The sequence below is a fragment of the Mastigoproctus giganteus genome, chromosome 11 (genome assembly GCF_048544385.1).
Source record: "Mastigoproctus giganteus isolate SK-2022 chromosome 11, ASM4854438v1, whole genome shotgun sequence".
Classification (NCBI taxonomy): Eukaryota; Metazoa; Arthropoda; class Arachnida; order Uropygi; family Thelyphonidae; genus Mastigoproctus; species Mastigoproctus giganteus.
The window spans coordinates 14,997,153-15,020,733 of record NC_143585.1 but is presented as its reverse complement, the minus strand read 5'-3'; the positions used below and the strand labels follow the sequence as shown (position 1 = coordinate 15,020,733).

Below are 23,581 nucleotides of genomic sequence, written 5' to 3'. Positions count from 1 at the left end.
CTTACTGTTCATTTTGTTTGTAATAGGCATCGTTCCAGTCGTGTTTATTATCGATTTTCTTGGTGCCCTCTGCTCTTCATTAAAATTCTGAACATAATTAGGTTGTGTGGATCATTCAGGAATCAGTTACGCTATATTGCTAAGTATTTTATTTTAAAATATTATTACAATTAGTTACCACAAATACGTCTGAAAGCTTATAAAACAGGAAAATTATACAGCAGAATGATTCATGATACCAAATATCTGCAGTTTTATTAAACAGAATATGCTGTATATGGTACTTCTGATTAGTGCCGTTATCCAAACTGGTTGAGTAGAAAACTAAATATTAAATCGAACTGGTGTCTGTCAGCACAGGCTGAACTTGCTTCAATACTTGCATCCCTTCACATATTGTTTGACATTTTTCCCTTTACATTTATTTCTCCAGGCGTACCTAAGAAAAAGTGAAAATAGTATAATGAACTAAATTCAGAAAATGCATTTATTATTATTATTTTTTAAATTTTTCTGTCAGAGGGAGCCCACAATCCGGCATCTTCAAAAACTACAAACAGGAAGAATAGGGCTTGTTGTTACACTGGGTAAATAGTTACAGTTCCATTATTAATACTTCGCTGTTTGATCTTTCTGGTGTTTAATCTGATTTGGCTCTTGGTTTAATGCTATTTAGAGGTGGGATTATTAAACGTTAGATCCTATTTGCAGAAAAAAACCACGTCTGCTGAAAGGGGAGCCTTAATCTCAGTACACTCTCTTCCAAATGCTTTGAGAAATTCAGTCATCTCCATGTTCATATTTCTGGGCTAAATTACAGAGAAGAGTTTGCAGTAATGACTTCTGGAGACATCACAGATGTTTACTCTAGTGGTTGATTTACAGACCGCCTCATAATTTACATTTCTCGATAACCATTCATCCTGCCTGTTATACGTTTCTATTAAATAAAGTATTTTATTGATAATATGCATGTTTTTTATGACTTTTATGAAAGGTTTAGTTCAGTAACGAAGTTCCCACCCTGAATCAGTGGCAATTTGTTACAAATCGAGTGCCCTTAAAAAGGATAATTTCTTGTTAAAAATTGTGTGAATTACTGTAATTTATTCAAATTCCTCGTAGTTAGTAGCGGATATCTATTACTGTAATGAGCATACCAAGTTGCAATTGTCTCAGCACATCCATTAAAGATGTGAAAATTCAAAAACTAAAAATTGTAAAAACTAGCTCCAGTCTTCCCTTAGGGGTGCATCTGACCATATAGAATTTAAATAATAAGCAAGGAAACATGGATAGGGCTCCAATATTTATGTTTCTTTGGTAATTATACAAATTATGTATTTTCAAAGATTTTTGTATATTCATTTTTAAATATCGATTTCTATTCTGAAACTATTATAGATCTAATACAAGATTCTAAATAATGAATGATAGTGCTTCTGTTATCAGTATCCTGCGATACCTAGACGATACTTCCCTCACTGCAACATCAAAGGAAAAGCTACAAACATTCCTCAACAAAGTCGGAATAGCCAGCAAACAGCTTAACAATTCATGCCAAAAAGACCAAAACAATAGTCATAAGCAAAACATCTTTCCTGGAATCAAATTATACTGTAGCAACTCTCCCATTGAACAAGTGAGTAGCTTTAAATATATAGGGAACATCTTTACTAATAATAATGACCAAAGCACAGGAATGAGAAGCAGATTTTGCATGGCCAAAGAGGTATATTAGAATCATAAGAAGTTCCTCTGTGACACACAGCTGGATTTATAGAAAAGATATTGAACGGCAAATGTTACATAAAGAGTACTCTCCTATAAGGATGTGAGACTCGGGTCATGCAGAAGGCGGAAATCAGGAAACTGGAGCCCTTCGAGTGTGGTCGCTCAGAACAAAACTCAAAATTCAGTGGAAAGATCGGGTCACCAATGAGCAGGTCCTTAAAAGGGCAAGGACCACTAACTACATTTGCAAAAATAAAGACTGCCACCTTGGGCATATTTAAGAGGCCCACAATATGACCTGCAGAGACTAATCCTGCAAGGGAAGATTAATGGCAAAAGAGCAAAAGAATAATAAAGAAAAATGCGGCTTGATAACGTCAAAGAATGCACAGGGAAGGGGGTCTTATTACACAAGAACTATTTCACAAAACAAGAGACAGCGTTGGCTGGAAAATGTTGAACTCCAACACAACATTCAAATTGAACACGGACCCTGAAGAAAGAAGAAGGGTTATAATTGTACATATGATCGCAAAAATCATCTAATTAAGAGAGGATGCTTTTATAATAATTATTTAATGTTATTTTCAGTTGCAAAAGTTCAAAAATCAAGGATGAAAATGTGAAACTTGTTTTAAAATCCAAAATTAATAAACGAATTGTGTATTATATCAATTATTAATACATGATTAAAGAACTAATTATGTATCGATTATTAATTAATTATATTCTACATAATTGATTAGTTATGCAAAATATTGAAATTCGAAATGTCAAAGATTACTTTTGCACTTTGAATTCCAGTAGTTCTTTTAGCAGTTGTTCCATGAATCATGACATTTCAAACAGAGGTTACCACCTCCAAAACCAGCTGTACTTTCTCCACCTGTATCGTCCCTTAACGGCCACAATTAGACTAACATTAACACAATTTTCATTAGTCTGTGCATGCCGCCTTCTTCCAAATAAAATCGTAGTCCATATTATACCGAAGCATAATAATAAATTCCCTCACTGGTGCTATTGTGGTCATGTTCGATGAGTTTAAAAATAAAAAAGATGTAGTAGTATGTTGTAGATTAAACTTCCTCCAACAGATGATATTGCAGGATTCTCCAATGGGTTTCACAGTTTGAAATTAACAACTAGTTTTGCTAGTAGCGTTAACGTTCCATTTCACTATTTTGCAATGCAGCAACGAACGAATATAAAATTTTGCTTTAACTGGTAGAATCTGCAACCGAAAGCTATGAAATGCTAAAAATTGTTTATAGTGACGAAACGACAATTCGTCCCACTATTATTGAATGATATAAGTTGTTTCCAAGAGGATGTTCGCAATGACCTAAGAAGTGAGCTTCCGTCAACTCTTCAAATGGAGCACAGTTGCACAATTCTGGAAATTGTTGGACGAGAATACCGATTGATCCTCAGAATAAAGGATGATGAGCTGGATATATATACAGTATATATAATATATATATTTATTGTTAGTTGTTGGCGCATCGGCTTCTGTGGCATATTGCACCTCCCAAGGTTTTTGCATTTTCTACTCTGATCCGAGCCAGAGACGGGAATCGAACCCGCGACCTTTGGGTTGCCAGGCAGGCAATTTACCCACCCGGCTAGCCCGGTCAGCTGAGCTGGATATGAACAAGGAGATGTTCTGAAGTTCTGCAAGAAGATTTAGGGAAAAGGATGGTCTGGGAAAACGTGTGGCGCATAACCTCATAGATGAGCAAAACCAATGAGGAGTGTCGTGATGCGAAGATTTCTTCCAGCTTGTCACGACAATGCTAATTTCTCTTACTGTATTGTTACTGGAGATGAGTGTTGGGTATTTAGTACGACCCAGAAACAAATCACTGGAGCATTCAACAGATTTCAAACTCATCACTAAGGCCCCAAAACGTTTCGTTTATAGAAGGCCAGGACCAAGCGGATGCTAATCGTGTTTTAATACAAGCGGGTGTGATACGTACAGGTGCTTTAAAGACTACTGAAGCGCATTTCCCAGAAGAGGTCCCTAGCCGATCGGGCTAGCCAGGTGGGTAAAGTGCCTGTCTGTCTGACAACCCAAAGGTCGCGGGTTCGAATCCCGCTTCGGGCTTGGATCAAAATACTGCAAAAACCTTGGGAGGTGCACTATGGCCACAGAAGCCGATGCGCCAACAACTACAAAAAAAAAAAAAAAAAAAAAGAAGAAGAAGAGGTCCCAATTTCGAAAGAAAAGAAGCTGGTTATTGTTGAACGACAATGCCACTGCCCACTCAGCACTTAGTGTGAAGGCATTTCTGAAGAAACGTGGCATTATGCAGATCAACCATCCACCCTACTCTTCCGATCTAGCACAAGCGGACTTCTTACTCTTTTCCACAATGACATTTGTCCTCAAAGGAAAGAGATTTTAGGATGTTGAGGACATAGGGAGAAACGAAACTACCGACCTGAAGATCATCTCTTTGGACGCCTTCGCTAACTCTTTTCAGAAACTTTTAGAACAGTGTAATAAGTGCATTCAATCCTGTAGTGGTTGCTGTGAATAAAATTAAAACCATTTATTGCAACATTCATTGAACGTTATGCCACATTTCGCATATATTTATAATTGTAAAATATCTCTTTTACTTGATTGCACATGCACAGTACTTAATAATTTTAATATATTTGTTAAAACTGCTATCATATAAATTATTAATTAATATAATAATCGTCTTGTATATGCAAGCCTACTTGATGCTGAATGTTAAAAGAATTGAGATTAATTCTTACCAAGCATTAAACTTGTGACGGGCGTAAATTTTCTTGGCACATTTTATATCATCATCAATGTTATCATCACGGAGTGCTAACGAAAAAAAATAAAAATAATAAATTAATAAATTTTATAATAACATTTTTTAATTATTATGGAAAATGAACTGGGTTATTTGCAACGTTTTCATGAAATTTTGAAATGGAATTTAGTAATTACAATCTTGTTGAAATGGCTTCACAAAACCTTGACATGTTTGGAACAGTTTTTAGAGAAGAACCTTTATAGTAATTCTCACCACGTAATTATTGTGTTCAATTCGATGAGAACAATTGGCACCGTTGAACTTCAGATCGTCCAGGATATTAATTCGATGATTCCTTAAAGCTTCCTTAAAGAAATAGAGTCGTATTAGGATTGTATTCCAAAAGTGTCTGCACAACGTTCCTCAAAACATTTATCAACTGTTCTAATGGATCATCAGCTTTGCTGTAAACTTATTCTATACAGAAATAGCACAATCGCTGTCATCAAAAGTTTGAGAAAGAACGCGCTATTCAATTTTGCACGCCATTGTTATCACATCTGCTTACTCAATTCATCTGTAGGAAATCATGAGACAGTAATAAACTTCGAAATTTCACACGATCTGCGAAGCCTGAATTAATTACTATAAACGAAGTACTAAAAACATAGTTCCTTTCTTGATTAGCCTTAGCAACGAATGACTTTTAGAACAGAATTCGGGAACCGTCCACTAAAGAAGTTGAGCAATGATTGTACAGTGAACTTTAGGTTCATTTCGACAGGTGCATGATTTTCATTGGCCAATACAATATTTGTTTTCTATGTTGAAAATCAATCACTAATAAGCTGTTATTGAACATCCATTACTGTTAGATCTGTACGATACAGACTGTCCATAGAACCACTTTACAACAGTAAAACGAATACAGTGCATGATACAAGCCTGAAACAGCTTTCTAGTGATTGACGATATCTTCAAGTGTTTATTCGCCAACCAAAAAAATGTGCACGCTACGGTAGCATAATCGCAAAACAGCAATCATGGTGGAATTTGGACTTTTTTCGAGATAGTTTTCAAAAAGTATACTGATTTTTCATCTTTGAAGAAGTTACCGTCACAGGCATCTGGATGTGCTATGGATTCACCTTATCCCTCAACTGAAGGATGACAAGGATGGACACTTGATTTTCCAATACGCATTATCGCAGAGCAATCCGTGAATACTTGAAAACAAGGCTTCCTGAGAAACGGATTGGAAGAGGATGATCGATTTTGTGATCCACATAATCTCTTGATCTGACTGTTTTTTCGTTTACTCTCTAGAGGTTCGAGAAAGAATAGATCTGCGTTCCACCTATGCCAAGTACCATTATAGAACTTAAAACTTTTTTTGAAGAAATTGACAAAGATATGTTGTGCCGAATAAGGGAGCAACTGGATTATAGGTGAGACAGCTGCAGAGTAACTACAGGTGCCAACATCTAACACATAAAACTAAATAGAAAGTTATCCTCTGTCACTTGCTCGTATTATGTCGTTTGAGGTTTGTATCATGAACCTTATTCAGAAACTTTGGTTTGCGGGAAAAGAGAATAATATTATTTATGTGGGGACTAATGACATTAAGCCTACACGATCTGATTTGTTAGACAAATATAGGACCATCCTGAAGAAATGCCGCGAGTTAGGTCACAATGTCTATGTGTCTGCCATTCTGCCCAGGCACGATAAGAGGAATTATATGCTTAAAGCCTTGTGTATTAACTCAAGACTTGAAGGACTCTGCAAGGCTTTTGGGGGGAAATTTCTTTCAGCTTGGCCCCATTTGTAGGTAGAAGAAATTTGTTTTGTAGAGAAGGATATATTTAAATAAAGGTGGTGCAAATGTTTTGCGAGTATTATTGAGGATACCTTAAAGGTTCAGGGAAAGTGCAAGTTTGGGGGGACAAGGGTATATACGCGTTTATCTGATAATATTGGTCAAATTAACTTTTGCACCAACCTCAAGAGTATTTGTGTGTTAACGCAACAGAACATATTAGCAAGATGTTCTGAGGGCAGAACCGTTTAAAATGAGCGGGTAGCAAATGCCAGGAAAGCGAGCTTAATTAACTTTAAGGGGTGTTTCAGGGTAGTTAACTATACAAGAACACCAAGTCTTAGTTGTTTGTAGAGTAATGTCAGAAGTGTCGTTATTAAAATTAGTGAATTGGAACCGCTGGTTAGGACAAGAAACGCTGGCATAATAGGGATTACGGAAACGTGATGTCACCCGGAAATAGCGGAAGATGACTTTCAGTATGGTATATATATATAATGAATTTAGGAAGCATAAGGAAGATAGAAGGGGGCGATGGGGAGTCATGCTTCTAATCAAAAGTAGCCTAAATGCGACGAAAGCTTTACCGGATTCAGACGTTTCGCATGCTAATATAGAATTTCTGTGGTGTGAGATAATTGGAAGCAAAGGTGTAATGAGAGTGGAAGGAATCTACAGACCATGTGAATGTGGAGATTATGATGAGAGCCTCTACATGCAAATGGAATGGGCAAGTAAGCGTCAATGCCTTATTGTGGGTGATTTCAATTTGCCTCTAATTGATTGGAGCAAATGGGAAGGAAACTCCACATGGGGGAGAAAATTTTAAAATCAACTAGATGACTGTTATTTGTATCAACATGTCAGGGAAAGTACTAGGGAAAAGAATACTCTAGACCTCATCATCACCCATGAATCAGATGACATAACAGGGCTGACAGTAGAGGAACCAGTAGCAGGAAGTGATCACGGAGTTCTACGGTGGACGATGAAGATAGAGAGGTAGCAGTAGTTAAAGGCAAATAAATGGGTTATAACTTCAGGAAGGAAATTATGATGCCTTAAGTTGGTACATGGCCTCTATTAACTGGCTAGATATCTCACAGAGAGCGAATACAATTTAATTATTGTATACCTTTAAAACAATAATCACTGAAGCCTTGGATGTTTAAATACCATTAAAATACTCCACGAAGAGGATTCTAAATTGGATGGATGAATAATGAAGTTGCCGATTACACGAGCAGAAAAAGACGGCATGGAAAAGTTACAGAGCAATAAAAAGTACTGAAGCCTATAACAGCTACAAATTGATCTGCAGTAATGTCACAGAAAAGGTTAGGCTGGCAAAGGCAGTTTGTGAGAAATTCCAGGCAAAGAGAGCAAAGAGTGGGGGAGGGGGGAATATTGAATTTTTCACATATATAAATCCAAAGAAGAGGACAAACCAGATCGGACCCCTATGTAATGGAAGTGGGATTGTATTAGATACCTCAGCTGAAGTTCTAAATGAACTCAACAGTTACTTTGCATCGATATTTACAGAAGAAAATTCATTCACGTAAATGAGAAATTATGGGAGGGAAGTTGAAAGTCATTAATTATAATTAATGGCTTTCAGGAGGGAAGTCATTAATTGCAATTAATGATGTCGAAATTTCACACGTTTATTTAATAAAAAAAACTTTCGAGCCTACAGGCCAGTAAGGGTTGATAGCATTTATCCTTTTAATCTTAAGGAAGCCGGCAAGTGAGTGCATTGAACAATTGAGGCTAATTATGAGAGCATCACTGGACTCGGGAGTGATTCCGTTGGATTGAAAAAGTGCCAATGTGTCTCCAATACGTAAGGGCGATTCTAAGAGTAAAGTGGCAAATTGCAGGCCGGTTAATCTAACTTTAGTAGCAGGGAAAATCATGGAGACTATGATCAAGGTTGGAATTCAGGATCACTTAGATAGAAATGGAATTCTGTAGGATACTCAGCATGGTTTTGTAAAGGGAAAGTCATATTTAACTAATCTGGTTAGCCAGTTTCACAGGGTCACTCAAGAGCTGGACTATGAGAATAATTTCGACGTTGTTTATTTAGATTTCAGCAAAGTATTTGGCTCAGTCCTACATGAGCGGTTAATTTATAAGCTGGAACAGGTTGGAAAATCCTTAGATGGATAGCTGAATAGCTTCAGGGCAGAAGGCAGACGGTTGTGATAAATGGTTATTCCTCAGATTGGGTTGATGTATGAAGTGGGATCCCCCAAGGATCAGTATTAGGACTATTGTCGTTTTTAATTTTTCATAAGTGACATCGATGAAGGAATAGATGGCGTGATGTCTAAATTTGCATATGATGTAAAGATTAGTAGTTTAGCTAATGATTGCTGCCAAGCATAGTTTCTTCAGAATGACCTAGATAGACTTCAGAGATAGTCAGAAAAATGGAAACTATGCTTTAATCCAGCAATTTGCAAGGTATTGAACCTGGGGAAACATAATCCCAAATTAACTTATACACTTGGCGGAGTTGAACTAAAGCCGGTAGTGGAGGAAAGGGACATTGATATTACGATACGGTCAGATATGAAGTTCTCCAAGCATTGTACACTGGTTGCAAGGAGGGCCTATGGTGTCCTATCGATGATTTATCGAACAATTGCTAGTAGAGATAAGTAAATATCAATCCCATTATTCGCTATTGTCCCAATAATGCAATTGTTAGACCACACTTGGAACACTGCGTTCATGTATGGAGACCGCACCTAAAGAAAGACATTCTTCATCTTGAAAGGGTCCAAAGACGGGTAACTCGTCTGATGAGATCGTCAAAAGGGCGTCTATATGAGAAAAGGCTTCGAATATGTGGGTTGCAGAGCTTGGAAACTAGGAACCTTAGGGGGACTTGATTAGCATCAGTATTAGTAGAGGCATACGATGCAAGAAAGCAAGCTTATGCAGCATCAGCAAACAAAAACCCTCCCATTTCATCCCTCAATTCGTTCCAAATGCCTATTAAACTCAGCCTTAAATTTATTTAGGCTACTAGCTTCCACAACAAAAGATGAAAGCCTGTTCCACCAATCAACTACCCGCTGCCCAAAGGCAAATTTCGGTACATCTTTTCTAAAATTATCTTTCCTCAATTTGAAATTGTGGCCCCTCAGGTTCTTAGTCTGAGCAAGACAAAGAATCCCATCAGCATTCAGCTTGCTCAACCCATTCAAGGCCTTATACACCTCAATCAGATCACCTCGCAGGAGCTTAGTCTCCAGACACTGTAATTTGCAAAATTTAAGCCTTTCTTCGTAAGAGCAACCCTTTGTTCCATTCACTAATCTTGTTGAATTTCTTTGTACTCCTTCCAACAGCTTTACATCCTTAAAATGAGGCATCCAGACCTGTATACAGTACTAAAGGTGTGGTCTGACCATTGCTTTATACAAGGGGATTATCAAGTCCTTCTCCCTGCTAGAAAAACTTCTGTATATCATTGACAAGACACCATGACCTACACTTGCAGACCATCTATACTGCTCAGAAAACTTCACATCTGCCTGCACAATTACCTCCAAGTCCTTTTCATTCTCTACCACTGTCAGTGCAGTAACACAGAGTTGATACGTTATTCTGGGGTTACAGATTCCCATATGTAGTACTTTACATTTGCGATTGTCAAACTTCATTTGCCACCTCTCAGCCCATCTGCTCAACTTTTCTAGATCCTGTTGAAGCAGCGTACTGTCATTAGCAAACCTGTCAACCTTCATATCGTCTGCAAACTTGGACATTAAGCGTGATATACCATCATCAATATCATTTATAAATACAGAAGACAACGATGGGCCCAACACTGAACCCTGAGGGACTCCGCTAAAAACATTAGTCCAAGAAGAGCAGTGTTCATTGATTAACACTCTCTTTCCCACTCAACCATTCCTTCATTTATAGTAACAATTTGCCTCCAATGCCACACTGCTCCAATTTGTGCAGCAGTCTTCCATGTGCAACAGTATCAAAAGCCTTTCTAAGATCCAGGTATATAATATCCAAGTTATTCCCTGCATCCAGTTCTTTGGTGACTGCATCATAGAATCCAATCAAATTGGTCAGGCAAGACTTTCCCATAACAAAACCATGCTGTGTCCGAGTTATAACTGAAATCTTGTCTAGATGATCCTGCAATGCTTCTCTAACCAGTGCCTCCATTTATTTTCCTGGAACAGAAGATAAACTAGCAGGTCTGTAATTACCTGTGTCTCCCTTTGATCCTCTTTTGTGGATTGCGGTCACATTTGCACATCTCCAGTCCATGGGTACCTCCCCGGAGCCCAAGGAAGCTCATAATTATGGCTAAGGGTTTGCTTACTTCCTTTGCCACCTCCTTTAATATAACTGGATAGATCCCACCCACCAAGGGTCTCCTTTTTATGATTATCTTCAACAATTTCTCCTCCATTTTCCTCTCTGTTATTACAAAATCATCTAGCTCACTGCGAGAGTTTAATTCACCTCTGGCATTCCCCTCCCTGAATAACTGATGTGTGAATGTAGTTGAAACTACTCATTTAGTTTGTTAGCCACCTGAGCTGGATCATCAACAGTTGAATCATTGATAACCAGTGGACCAATCTTATTCTTCCCCTTCCTTCTAGAGTTTACATAAGTAAAGAACTCTTTGCTGTTTTTCTTTGCATCCTTTGCGAAAGATTTGTCATAATAAGCCTATGCTTGTCTAGCCTTCTTTGTGACTTGTTTACAGACCAGCTTATATATATCATAGGCTTCTGTGTTGCCTGTTATTTTATATGTATCCCATGCATTTTTATTCTCTGCCACATGTATCATTAGTTCATCTGACATCCGTTTAGGCCTAAACCTTGAACAATATTTCTTAGTTGGTATATAAAGGCCTTGAATGGGTTGAGCACGCTGAATTCTGATGGGTCCTTCCACTTGTTCAGATTACGAACCTAAGGGGGCATAAATTCAAATTAAGAAAAGACAGATGTAGAATAGTAGCTTCCAAGATAAATTCTTTGAATGCTTCCCATTTTGAATTTGCTGTTGGTAACACCATCAGTCGGTCCCACCGTATAGAATTTAAATACTGTCTCAGACCACCGTAGTCACCGTAACAAAAGCAAAAACCCTTCCCTTTACCCCTGATGGTAGTTCCCTTTTTGAGTAAATCCCACTTCAGCATATTGTGATCATTGCTACCTAGTGGTTCCTTTATCTGCAGATTCTTAATGCATGAAGTATCACTACTGATAATCAGATCAAGAGTATAACTCCCTCTAGTTGCCTCCAGAACATGCTGTTGTAAATAAACAATCATCCAATAAATCTACAAAGCCTTGCTCGTGAGTAAGTGACCAACCCACAAATTCCAGTCCATCTCTGGGAAATTAAAATCCTACATTCTAAGGCACCCTGATTTACTGGCCCACTCTATTTCTTTGCACAAGTGCTCATTATACTCATCAGATTCATTAGGCCTATAACACACACCTACTCTCATTTTTCCTTTCCCAGTGCTTATGTCACACCAAACAGATTCAATATTGCATTGTCCACTAACATTCATTGGATGCACTTCCTTAGATTTTATGTGTTTCTTAACTAAAAGCATAACTCTTCCTCCCTTCCTGTCCTGTCTATTCTTACTGTTCACATTTTACTCCCCAAATTCCAATTCTGCCCTGCTTATGTCTGTATGACACCACGTCTCTGATATCCCAACAATATCTGCCTTTGATGTCTTGACTAGCACTTCAAGCTCATCGAATTTATTACGTATACCCTTAACATTGGTGTATACGCCAGTGTACATGCACCTCTTTCTATTCTTAGTTACCCTAACACAGCCCATGTATTTACTTGTTCCACTATGACTCCCACCAGTCCTGGAAATCCCCATTGCCTTGTTTTCCAGGCTGCTGCTCAATTGCATTCCAATAGAAGCAGTGCAAGAATCACTTTCACCTCTGCCAGTGGCTATTGTTAATCTACTAGTCTGTATATCCCTCGCAAGCTAGCAGTTTTTCGACCCACCTAACTCTGCCTCGATAGCATCAGCAAAAATATTCTTGCACCCTTTCTATTTAAATGTATCATATCCCTGTGGAAGCAGTCTCTCCTGTTAACATGCACTAACCAGGGTGAGAAAAATTCTACCCCTTGAGCCTTGCACAATCTCTCCAAGGCCGAATTGATCGACAAGGCTCTCATCATTTACTCCCTCCTAACGTGTCTGGGCAGAATTGCAGACGCTTTCAAATTCAACCCTAATTCACGGCTTTTGTTCAATAGTGACCTGTACTTATTAAGTAATTCTGCCGGTCACCTACTCTTAATATCATTAGTACCAACGTGTACAACAACATCACCCTTTGTGCCCTTAAAAGATGATATCTGCTCTACAACGTCATCAACCTTTTCCCCAGGCAGACATACCCTGGTCTTGTTCCATCTATCCTTTTTGCACAATATGCCACCGTTTCCCTGACAAGAGTCACCTATAACAACTAGTTCCTTTGCGACTAGTTGGGAAGTATTTGGGATGTATTCTGCCATGCGGTTTGTCGCTGTGTTGCATGATGTTCAAGTGCAGATGATTGAGGCGTTTAAGGCTCTGAGAGGCATAAGCAAAATGAATAAGGACCTAATATTAACAATTATGAATGATTCTAGAAATATGGACCATAATTTCAAGTTGCGGGGGACGATGTTTAGATTGGATTGCAGGAAGTTTTATTTTAGCCAGCGAGTTATAAATTACTGGAAAAAGTTACTTACATGGGTGGTATAAAATGGGACAAGATACTATTCCCACAACAAATTTCATACCTGCAACTTGAATAAAAGGACATTTTCTACAACTCTGCGACTGACTGAACCCTGAATCTGCAAAAGGGCCACACGAACCTGAACCATGCAGCTTCGCTGCCATCAAGCCTCGTTGGGGACCAGAATCGAGCACCTAACTCGATTCCTTTCCCCCACGGCAGGGAGGAGACACGTTGTCTCCCCTCGATGAAACTCCCTCCCCTTTCCTCTCTTGTGAGGCATGGGCATGCCTCACTGACCAACTGGGGGCACCTCCTCTATCGCTTCCATATTTCTATCTTTACCCCCCAGTTTTCTGTCTCCCTTCCTACTCTATCTATATAGAACGCGAACGCCCCACACACTAAATTTAACAACACTCAAAATAATATTCGCCCAGTCTCGGCCTATCCATCTACGTAATATCAAACCCCCCCCCCCCCTCCAGTGGTGTGTACGGGCATACAACGTATGTTTTTAGGTGCTAGCTGCCGAAATCTCAGAAAACTAAGCGACAGGTCCTGCCAGAGTAACTAAGTCTACTTGGTTCCTGGTCTGCCTCCACGGGGCAAAGGTGGGGCAACGTTGGGCTGCAGCAGGGGCCCAGCGGCTAAATGACCAGATGAACAACGGTACATGGCATTACACATGTACAATACCAACACTTTTAAATCTCTGCCATTCCCACCAAACTGGTACACCCACAATGAAAGCAATGCGGAGATGGGGGGAACCACTGGTGCCGCATGACATCAATATACCTTACACCTTTTACACCTAAGGAAGGAAAGAAATGCATAGACTGCCCATTTCCTTTTTCTCTTATTAATTTTCTTACTATTTTTAATTTGTTTTTATTATTATTATTTTATTTTATGTATTTTTTGTTATTTTATTATTATTATTTTATTTTATGTATTTTTTGTTATTTTATTATTATTATTATTTATTTTTTTATTTTTTTATTTTTTTTTTGGTGGTGCAGCTAAAGCCATAGGTTTCTTGCACCATGTGGCGATTACTAATACTAATACTACAATAAAGTTTCATTTTATAATGGAGGTTTGTAGACAGCCTGTATTAAATATCGAGAAAATCAAATTGAATTGGTGTTTCAAGGTTACACTGAACTCTCTGGCCTCTCTTCACCGATTCTAAATGCAGGATATAATCGAGATATGTCCATGCTCTTGTAACACTCACCCCTACTACTATACAGTGCTTTGGGGGGGGGGAGCCTCCATAGCCAGGTAGGCAGGAGCAGTAGTGCGTAGCACACGCTTCTTGATAAGACTGGGGTTCGAGCCCGTGACCACCAAATACGAAGGATGCGGAAAGGTCAGGGAATGCCCACTGCATATCCCCGGAGCAATATGGCCCCATTTTAGGAGCTGATGCTCCTAAAAACCAAAAAACAACAATTTCGGTGGGAAAAAGGAAGAAGTTCATAAAATTTCTTCCCGTTCCAGATAATATTGAAATCAAATCTACTTCCATACGGGGTACAATGGTGGAGACCAAAACCACACTTGTGCCAGTCTCTAAGGCGGGATGTTATACTGAAATTTAATTTGGATATTGAATTATTGAATGTTAATTGTATTCAAAGAACGGTGATAAATATCGCTCGAAAATCTCTGCTTTTTTATTTTTTCTCTTATTCTCGCGATCCTCATTCGGACACTTGAAAAATTTCTTTAACGTTATCTTCCCTTAAAAGGAATATAAAAGTGCACTTAAATTTTTACTTACCACTGCAGCTCACTTTACATTCATTATGAGGTCCAGGTGGTGCACACCAGTATTTGTCATTAATCTGAAACGGCATCAAAAAAGTCTAAGGTTGAGATAATAATGCATATATATTGAAACGTTATTAACTTTACATTTGAATTGAGTCTACACTTCGGTTTCCTCGACCAACCCAAATACACTTCTTGTATTTGGGTTGGTCAAGGAAATTTTTAATTGGGAACGAGACGTTAGCCTCCATAAATGACCTGTCATGCATGTCTTCAATTCGTGTCATCGGGATTCTATTGAGTTCGGCATACAGCTCTGAGAAATCTATCAGCATCAGCTTATTTTTAAAATATCTTCAAGATGGCGCTAACTGAAGTTCCAAAAACGGAAATCATCGCTACAGATATCCATTTTCCACTTTAGTTGCAATGATTTCCAAAAACCAGCCTCAGTTCCAAAGTAAATTTTTGGGATATCACTGCGTCTTTCGCTGATCATTAACTTTTTGATGAAAGGCTACGATATATATAACCTTTCATTACGAAATTTGGTCGCTGTTGAAATTTGATATGATTTTTTGTCTTCCACTTGCCAACGATGTTAAAGACTAAATAGGGAGAATTTCAAAAATCCATTGATCGGCAATTGGTCAATCCTTTTGACGTTCTTGGCTAAGAGTTGATAGATAGCAGAGAACCATATGTTATAAAAAGATTTGATAATTGAGAGCTATTAAGTGCTCGATAATTCCTATATTCTATTATATTATAAATCAACAGGGATTACCTTTATTTTAGATATAGGAAGCTTCTTTTCCAACTCTCCTAGTCAAACTCGCTAATAATTCTTGAGGATGGCGATATCAATTTTGCAAAACAGGTTGGACATCTACCCCACTGTCAGAACCACTAGTGAATTGTGAGTTGCTCTATTCCTGTGAACATGAAGCCCAAAGCGTTCTAGTGCGACTTAAGGAATGTAGAGAATAATCCCCCCCCCAATATCCAATTTTATTAGACCCCTAAATTATTAAACAGTTTAAACCTTCAAAATCTAATTTTTTCGAATACACGTAGTGGTTTCCTTGCTGTCAGAGGTATGTTGTTTGAAGACAGAGGTCTTGAGCGCTCATTGTTGAGACCGCACGGTCTGAACACTACGGTTCGGACAGTGGGGAAGATGTCCCACCTGTTTTGCAAAATTGATATCGCTATCCTCAAGAATTATTAGCGAGTTGGACTAGGAAAGTTGGAAAATAAGCTTCCTATATCTAAAATAAAGGTAATTCCTGTTATAAAAAGAGCAATAACCCTATCACCAAACTGGGTGTATGATGGTGTGTTTCGAACAACAGAATGTGACGCATATGAAGTGCTCCACTCATGATCCCATAAATGAGCCAAACAGATCTACTGTAATATAAACATACACTCATTCACTGTCTGAAGAATTAGAAAGATAAATGTGGGTTTATCTCTGGAGGCCAATTAATTGCTTCAATTAAAAACAGTTTTGTAGAAGAAATTGCGAATATATTTATTGATATGAGCCTCTTGGTGTAATATGCTTCACCATTATAGAAAAAAGGAGCCCCTTCACGCTATGGAGGAATTAATATCACCTTGTCTCTACAAAGGTTGTATGAATTTGAAGCTGAGTAGGGTTTTACTATATATATATTATATACATTATCTACTTTTTTTGATAAAATTTCATGATGGAATCCACGTTTGACGACTACTAAAGAACGTCTTTTCTGAAAAAAGGTTATCAATTGGCATAAAATGTGACAGTAAGAATGCATGCGAGTAGTATACAAATAATGCAGTAGAATAGGCACGCTACACACTATATGCTGACGCGCCTAAAAACCGAAATATGACAATACAACTGTGAAAACTAATGTTGCGAAGAATTTTCTTAAACACCATTTTCCTCTGGTATTTGGGAATCCATACGCCACCCAGAGGGTATTTTTCTCTATGCAAATGATATAGATAAAGTACACTTTATCTTCTGTGGAATGGTCAAATGTTATGGGACCTAAGTATACTTGATATACCAAGAATGTGATGTTATTATGATTGCTGTACATTTATTACTCCTATGGCGATAATAACAATTATTTTAACTCTATTTTTAGAATGTAACAAATACCTGAAATATTCCATGGTCGTAGCTGCCATTTTTGTTGCGGCGAGAGCGAATTCTGGAATTGAAACTGCTTTCAAATTTCGCTAGGCACACAACTGGAAAATACGAAATACAATCGGAATTGCTAAGAGATCACATAAATTACACTAAATTATATTAATATACTAACACATTTAAAATCTCTGAATTACATCTATCTTTCAAAAGAATATTAAATTATAAATATATACAGTATTTAAATTGTACAGAATATACAAAATACCCATACTGTGTTACATTTAATTTTTTCAGACTAGATATTGCAGTTCAACTATACACCGAGTGACCATTTTTATTAGGTACTCCTACCTAAAAGCGAGTAGGTCCCTCTTTAGCTTTCACTGAAATTTTCGTGTCATGGACTGAACTAAGGTTCGGAAGCTTGCCATATGGCTGCTGCTACGTTCTGACTCAAATATTTTTCAAAATTGTTGCAAATTGGATAGTTAGAGATCACCCTGAAGAGCTGGTTCCACCTCGCCCTTGCAGGATGACGTGTAATTCTATTGAGATATGATATGGTAAGTTGAAGGGAATTACTGTAGACTGAATTCATTCTCGTGTTTGTGAAATCAGTTCTGTACAATTCAACGCTTGTGACATGTATCTTATTGCATATTTCATCAAATTGGCTTCCTGTTTCTTACCGTGAAGGACAATATTTATGATCAAAATCTGTAGCTGTTACATCATCGATGTGCTACTACCTAAAAGTATTCCATAGAATATTGATGGAGGAGAACTTTCCGAAGCTGTGGAAAAGCTATTTTGTAAAACCTATCCCCAAAATAAAAAACCCAAATTCTGTAAAAGACTTCAGACCAATTGCTGTCGGATGCTCTCTGCAAAAAAACTTTGAAAAAACAACCCTGCACACCACTATCGAGCATTGCTTTAAGCACAGACCTGAATACCTGCACTCAGTACTTCCACAGAGATCCACCATCACCAACCTCATGGGGACACTGCTAAGGATCCAGCAAGCACTAAACAGCAAGGAGCAATTGGATATAGCCTTTTTAGATGTGGCAGCCGCATATGATAACGTATCCATCCCAGCTCTCATAGTCATTCTGCGGGTCTGCTTTCTCATTACAGGAAATGCCCTAGATTTATTAAAGAGTACTCTTCGGGGCAGACAAATTACGGTGACAAATGAAAACATGTGCGCAACGTAAGAGGTTGATAAATGTGTCCCGTAAATCGAGGTCTTGTCTACCACAATTTTTGCCATAGCCCTTGAACCCTTCTTAGCCCAGAACAAGAAGCACTTCATCACATACGCCGATAATATAAAATTTTTTATTGCCTCAGAAGATCAGAAATCAGCTGACTACCACAACCAAGTGGCTAATACTAAAATAAAAGAAATTCAAGAGTATCTAGATTGTATCGTGCTGCAGTTGAATGAAAAAAGACGGCACAAATGACTTTCACAAATAAAATAAAGCCAAACAAAATGGAAATATATGTGAACGGCATCCTCGTTCAAAAGGCGCAGTCACACGTCGATCTTGGACTCAAGCGGGACGAAAGCCTGACCTTCCTCCCGCACTTCGCATACATCCGTAACAAAACATACGCGGCGCTCAGGGCAACCAGGCAGGAGCTCACCGGTATTAGAGACCCCGGTCTGATGAAGCAATACATCAACAGATGTGTTACTCCTATTCCCCTATACCGGAGATGGGGGTAACCCCTGGTGCCGTTAGACCCTAAACACACTTTACACTTTACACTTTATTCCCCTATACGCGGCACAAATCTGGTCTTCAGCTGCCGAATGCAGTATCAAAGCCTTTCCAGGACTCGAATACTGGCTCTTGAGATGGCTAAAAAGAATTTCAGCTAAGCCTTTTACTACTTTAAAAGAGAGCTATACTATAATCCAATTTAGAGCTGACAAATAATCACGAATAATCACGACAAATAATCAAGACAAATCAAGACAAATAATCACGTCAAGGAACATAATGACCCTCGCTCAGCTTTTAACGGGAGGGACGGCTGGATGCACCGAAAGCCCGAGAGTGGATAATAATACCCGGCGAAAAACCAAGACGAGTTGCAGGTAAGGAACAGCAACTGAAAGCGGCATTTACGCAGTTGGATAGCCTCGGAAGATTCTTTCCAGCAAACACCATCCAGCTATTCAACAACCTCAATATCAACCCTGAAAAGCTCTGTACTTGCAAATCCTACAGAAAGGAAGTTCTCAGAAACTTTTACTTGCAAATTCAGATGTTAAAGATACAGTTTCAGCTATGTGTTCGGCCAGGCACGAGCCACTGGGCTTTAGGAAGCCCGACCACATCAAGAAATAGATGTCAGGATTGTCCTACCCACCCCACTCTAATCCCCACAGAAGAACCCGACTGCAGGAAACAGTAAATTGAACTTTCACATTTTTCTTTTGCATTGCATTGTATTATATTGTATCGCGGTCTTACCTGTTGTCACGTGGTTTCAAATGTTGTACGCTGTTTGGCTGTAAATGTGGTGAAACTCCCACTTGTGTGTGTTTAAACAGGGGGTATGCTTCAATTGTCACGGTATTAAGTAGTTAAAGCCTTAGCGGATAATTAATAACTTAAATATTGTATATTCCAGATAAGATGTACTTATAAATCAGATAACGTGTATTTCATGTATTTTATAATTGTATTACATTTTGTAACATAGTTGTATCATCACCCCATGTCTAGTGGCTGTAACCGGGTGTTCCGCTAAGAGAAATAAACTGATGATAATAATAATAATAATGTACTTTTCTTTCGTTTTTTATCCTTATAGTATATTCAATAAAGAGTTATTTATTTAAACATTCCAGATATGTCTCGCATTATAAACTAGGCTAGGTGTGAATTTGCCCTAGATGAGATGTCAGTACATTTTGTTTTAAAATTTGTGAGTACTCTGTGGCTGATTTATTTCTTTACTTGACGAGAAAGCTAAGGTTCTAAGACATAAAATCACGCAACCCTCGCTTGACACTGAATAACTCAGCCCACGTGGTGCCAAAAGTTAAAAATTCCTCGCGAACTCGGCCTTTATTCTATCTGTTGTGGCGAAGATGACAATTATATCCGCTGGGTTACCGGCAAGGGTTATAGAGTAGGTCGCAACACATGGGACTATCAGTGCTGCTTCATATATTTATGTTCTGAATAATGGTGTGTACCCTACGTGTGGGAACGTTGATGATAAATGTGTGAATGCCAAATATTGGCTGTCACTGCCTAACTACAATAAATGTAATGTATATTAGTAATCAACGTATGGATGCGACCTTTACACCTTCTATCATGACAAAGCTCCATGTCATAAAGAAAAGACTGAAAGAGTAGTTTTAAAAGCATAACATCGGAACAGGCTCTCTGACCGATTTCAGCAAATGGGATGAACTGGAATACAGAATTAAAGCAATGCCAAATGAGTCTGCTGAGTGTAAATAATGAAAGCTTCAAAGGAGGAATGAACCACAATTCCACAACCTTTTTACCACAATTAAGAGAAAGACTTTCCCGACTCAATGAATCAGTAATTACGGCGAAAGTCTGGCCGACAATAATTAAATTCTTTCAATAACATTGTGTCCATCACTATCCAATTACTGGTAGGACAATGCCCATTAAAACTTTATATACTAGATGAAATTTGTACTGAAAATATGGATGTTGAAACTTGATCGAATAATTTGATTTGTTCCCAGCCATTATTGCCATACAACCAAGTACCCTTTGTAAATTAACACATAATTGTCTCAGAGCCCTAAAGGTATCAAACGGTGTACATACTCTGAACGGACTTTAGAGTTAAACAAGAATAATAATAAATATAAAATAAAACTCCTCCCCGAAATGTAATAGTAAACCTTGTTGCGGTGAGGAGGCTTGAGTATCCCTATGACCCAGAGAGCTATGCTAGCGGTAGCTAGACTACCGGTAGGGCCACCCTAGCCAGACAGGTCAAAGGGTAGGGATCAGACGAAGAGTAACATACTGGTCCTCCAGGTTGGGGATTGTGCGGGAGGCTGGTTCCCTCCCCATGTAAAAAAAATAATAATAAAAACTCATAAAGCTCAAAGAGGAAAACCGGACGGACAAAGGGATGCGACTCGGACTGGGAAAAGGAAACGAAAAGGAATAACGGACATTTTAAGTATTGCAACATGGAACATAAGAAGATGATTAGGATATAAAGAAGTCGAACTACTTAAACATTTAAAACAGAAGAAAGTAAATATAGCAGTAATAACAGAAACAAAGAAAAAATTAAAAGGTACGAAAGATTATGATTCTTATACAATGATATACAGTGGAGTAGATCAAAAGGAAAGAGCTAGTGGAGGGGTAGCAATATTAATAGATCGGAAAGGGAAAACCGAAATACAGAGTTACGCATTTATAAGTAATAGAATAATAACAGTAAGATTTAAATTAAACAGAGGTAATTTTTCTATAATTGGAATTTATGCTGCAGAAGATGGAAAAGAGGAAGAAACAGATAAATTTTATTTAGAGTTACAAAAAGAACTAGATACGAATATAAAAAAGGACCATGTAGTTATTTTGGGAGATTATAATGCTCGGGTAGGGAATAAGCCAATAAAAAATATTATGGGATGTTATGGAGAAAATAAAGTAAATGGAAATGGATATAAAGTAAGAGATTTTGCAACATTTAATAATTTAAAGATAACAAATACATTTTTTAGAAAACGTGATATACATAAATATATATGGTCGGCAAGAGGTACAAAATCAATAATGGACTATGTAATAGTAAACCAAAAAGTAGCAAAACAATGCCGAGATACTAGGATGTTTAGAGGATATGATATTAATTCAGATCATTTTTTAGTGGCTTCAAAAATAGAGTTATGGGCTAAATGGAAGAAGAGAAAAACTATTAAACAGGGGAAGGAGGAGTTGGGTTATAAAATATACAAAATTTATATTAAAAAAGCATTAAAGACGAAATAAGTAAAACATCGGAGAGAGAACAAATAGAAGAAGAATGGAAAATACACGAAAAATAATTCGAAAGATAGCAAAAGAGACACTAGGACAATTTAGGAAAACTATAAGAAGAGGGGGGTAAAGATATGGAATGAAGAAATAGCTAAAGCAGTACAAGATAAATATCTTAAATATATACAAAACAGGACAAGTGAGAATGAAGAAATATATAAACAAGAACGCAATAAAACTAAAGATATAATAAGGAAGGCTAAAGCAGATTTATAAGCACAGTAGAACATGATGTTCATGGAAGACAAAATTTGGCATATAAAATGATGAAACACTTGAATAGCACAGAAAAAGACACTTCAAGAATAAATATAATAAATTGGCGAAATTTCAAAATATATGTGGAACAATAAAAAGAACTCTGGCTAAGAAAACAAGGAAAGAAACACAATTGAAATTTTACAAAGTAATGGCAATACCAACACTTCTTTATGGTTCTGAAACATGAATACCGAAACAGAGAGACATTAACAGAATACAAGCTGCAGAAATGAAATTTTTAACATATGTTAAGGGACATACAAAATTAGATAAAATACCAAACGTAAATATTAGAATGGAATTAAAGATTTACTCAATTAATGGAAAATTTATAGAATATAGACAAAGATGGAAAGAACATACATGTAGAAATAATGGAAGATAATAGATTCCCTAAATTAGCTTATACATATAGAGCAAAAGGAAAAAGAGAGAGGAAGACCAAAGAAAAGATGGGCAGACCTCTTCGAGATCGCAACAGGCGGATCGCCTAATCCATGAAGGAAGATAAGATAAGATAAGATAAGATAAAATAAAAGTGTACAAAATCTTTGAGCAGCACTTACAGTCAGGAATGAGAGACTTTTGTATCTTGGAAGAAGCCAACTTCTTCGCTAGTTCACAAGGCGAAAATACCTTTCCAGAAATCTCATCCACCAGCAGTAGAAAGCCCACTAACATAATGCACTTCAAAGCCATCTCACTTGTTTCGTTGTATCCAGAAAGAGAGATGTTTACTCCACCTGATTTCTGCTGTTTCTGTGGCGCTATTTATATTATAATGAAAACACGGATGTTTATAGTCTAAATTGCACTGTGTTGTTCTGTTGTTGTTGTTGTTATTGGGAGTTTAACGTTGCAACGGCAGCTAAAGGTCATTAGGCGCCAATTGCACTATGTGGAAACACAGTACCAGATCAGGTTTTTCCTCCCTGATTACACTGAGGGCGTGTCGAAAGAAATCATAGTTATCAGGAGTAGTGTTGATTCTAAGCTAAATAATATCGACGAATACCATTTGTCAGTTTCCTGGCGAGCGCTTCCTTGTTCTTAGTAACATCAGTTTTTTCTTTTTTGAGCGCTTCCTTGTTCGTAGTAACATCATATTTTTTTTCTTTTTTTTTTTTTTTTTTTTTGGGAGTGAGAGTAACCTTGGTCAGGCGAAGTTTTAAGTCTGAGGAACATAGAGA

General features: G+C 37.7%; 1 protein-coding gene across 1 annotated transcript; it reads right to left on the bottom strand.

The window, feature by feature from the left end:
- Window positions 1–253: 253 nt before the first annotated feature.
- LOC150077736 (lysozyme c-1-like) lies at window positions 254–23,301 on the bottom strand. The gene is made up of 5 exons (XM_090384748.1): window positions 22,958–23,301; window positions 17,062–17,153; window positions 14,914–14,977; window positions 4,507–4,582; window positions 254–439 (listed from the first exon to the last, which is right to left on the bottom strand). Exons 1-5 carry the CDS (start codon window positions 23,088–23,090, stop codon window positions 373–375), a joined length of 432 nt encoding a protein of 143 aa, XP_090240874.1. The 5' UTR covers window positions 23,091–23,301; the 3' UTR covers window positions 254–372.
- Window positions 23,302–23,581: the final 280 nt, after the last annotated feature.

Excerpts from the sequence above, each read along its gene's own strand:
- LOC150077736 (XM_090384748.1), bottom strand. The coding sequence starts at position 23,090 with ATGGCTTTGAAGTGCATTATGTTAGTGGGCTTTCTACTGCTGGTGGAT. Across the intron at positions 17,154-22,957 it reads AAAGTCTCTCATTCCTGACT|TTGTGTGCCTAGCGAAATTT; the intron begins GTAAGTGCTGCT and ends CGTATTTTCCAG. Across the intron at positions 4,583-14,913 it reads ATGTAAAGTGAGCTGCAGTG|CACTCCGTGATGATAACATT; the intron begins GTAAGTAAAAAT and ends TTTTTTCGTTAG.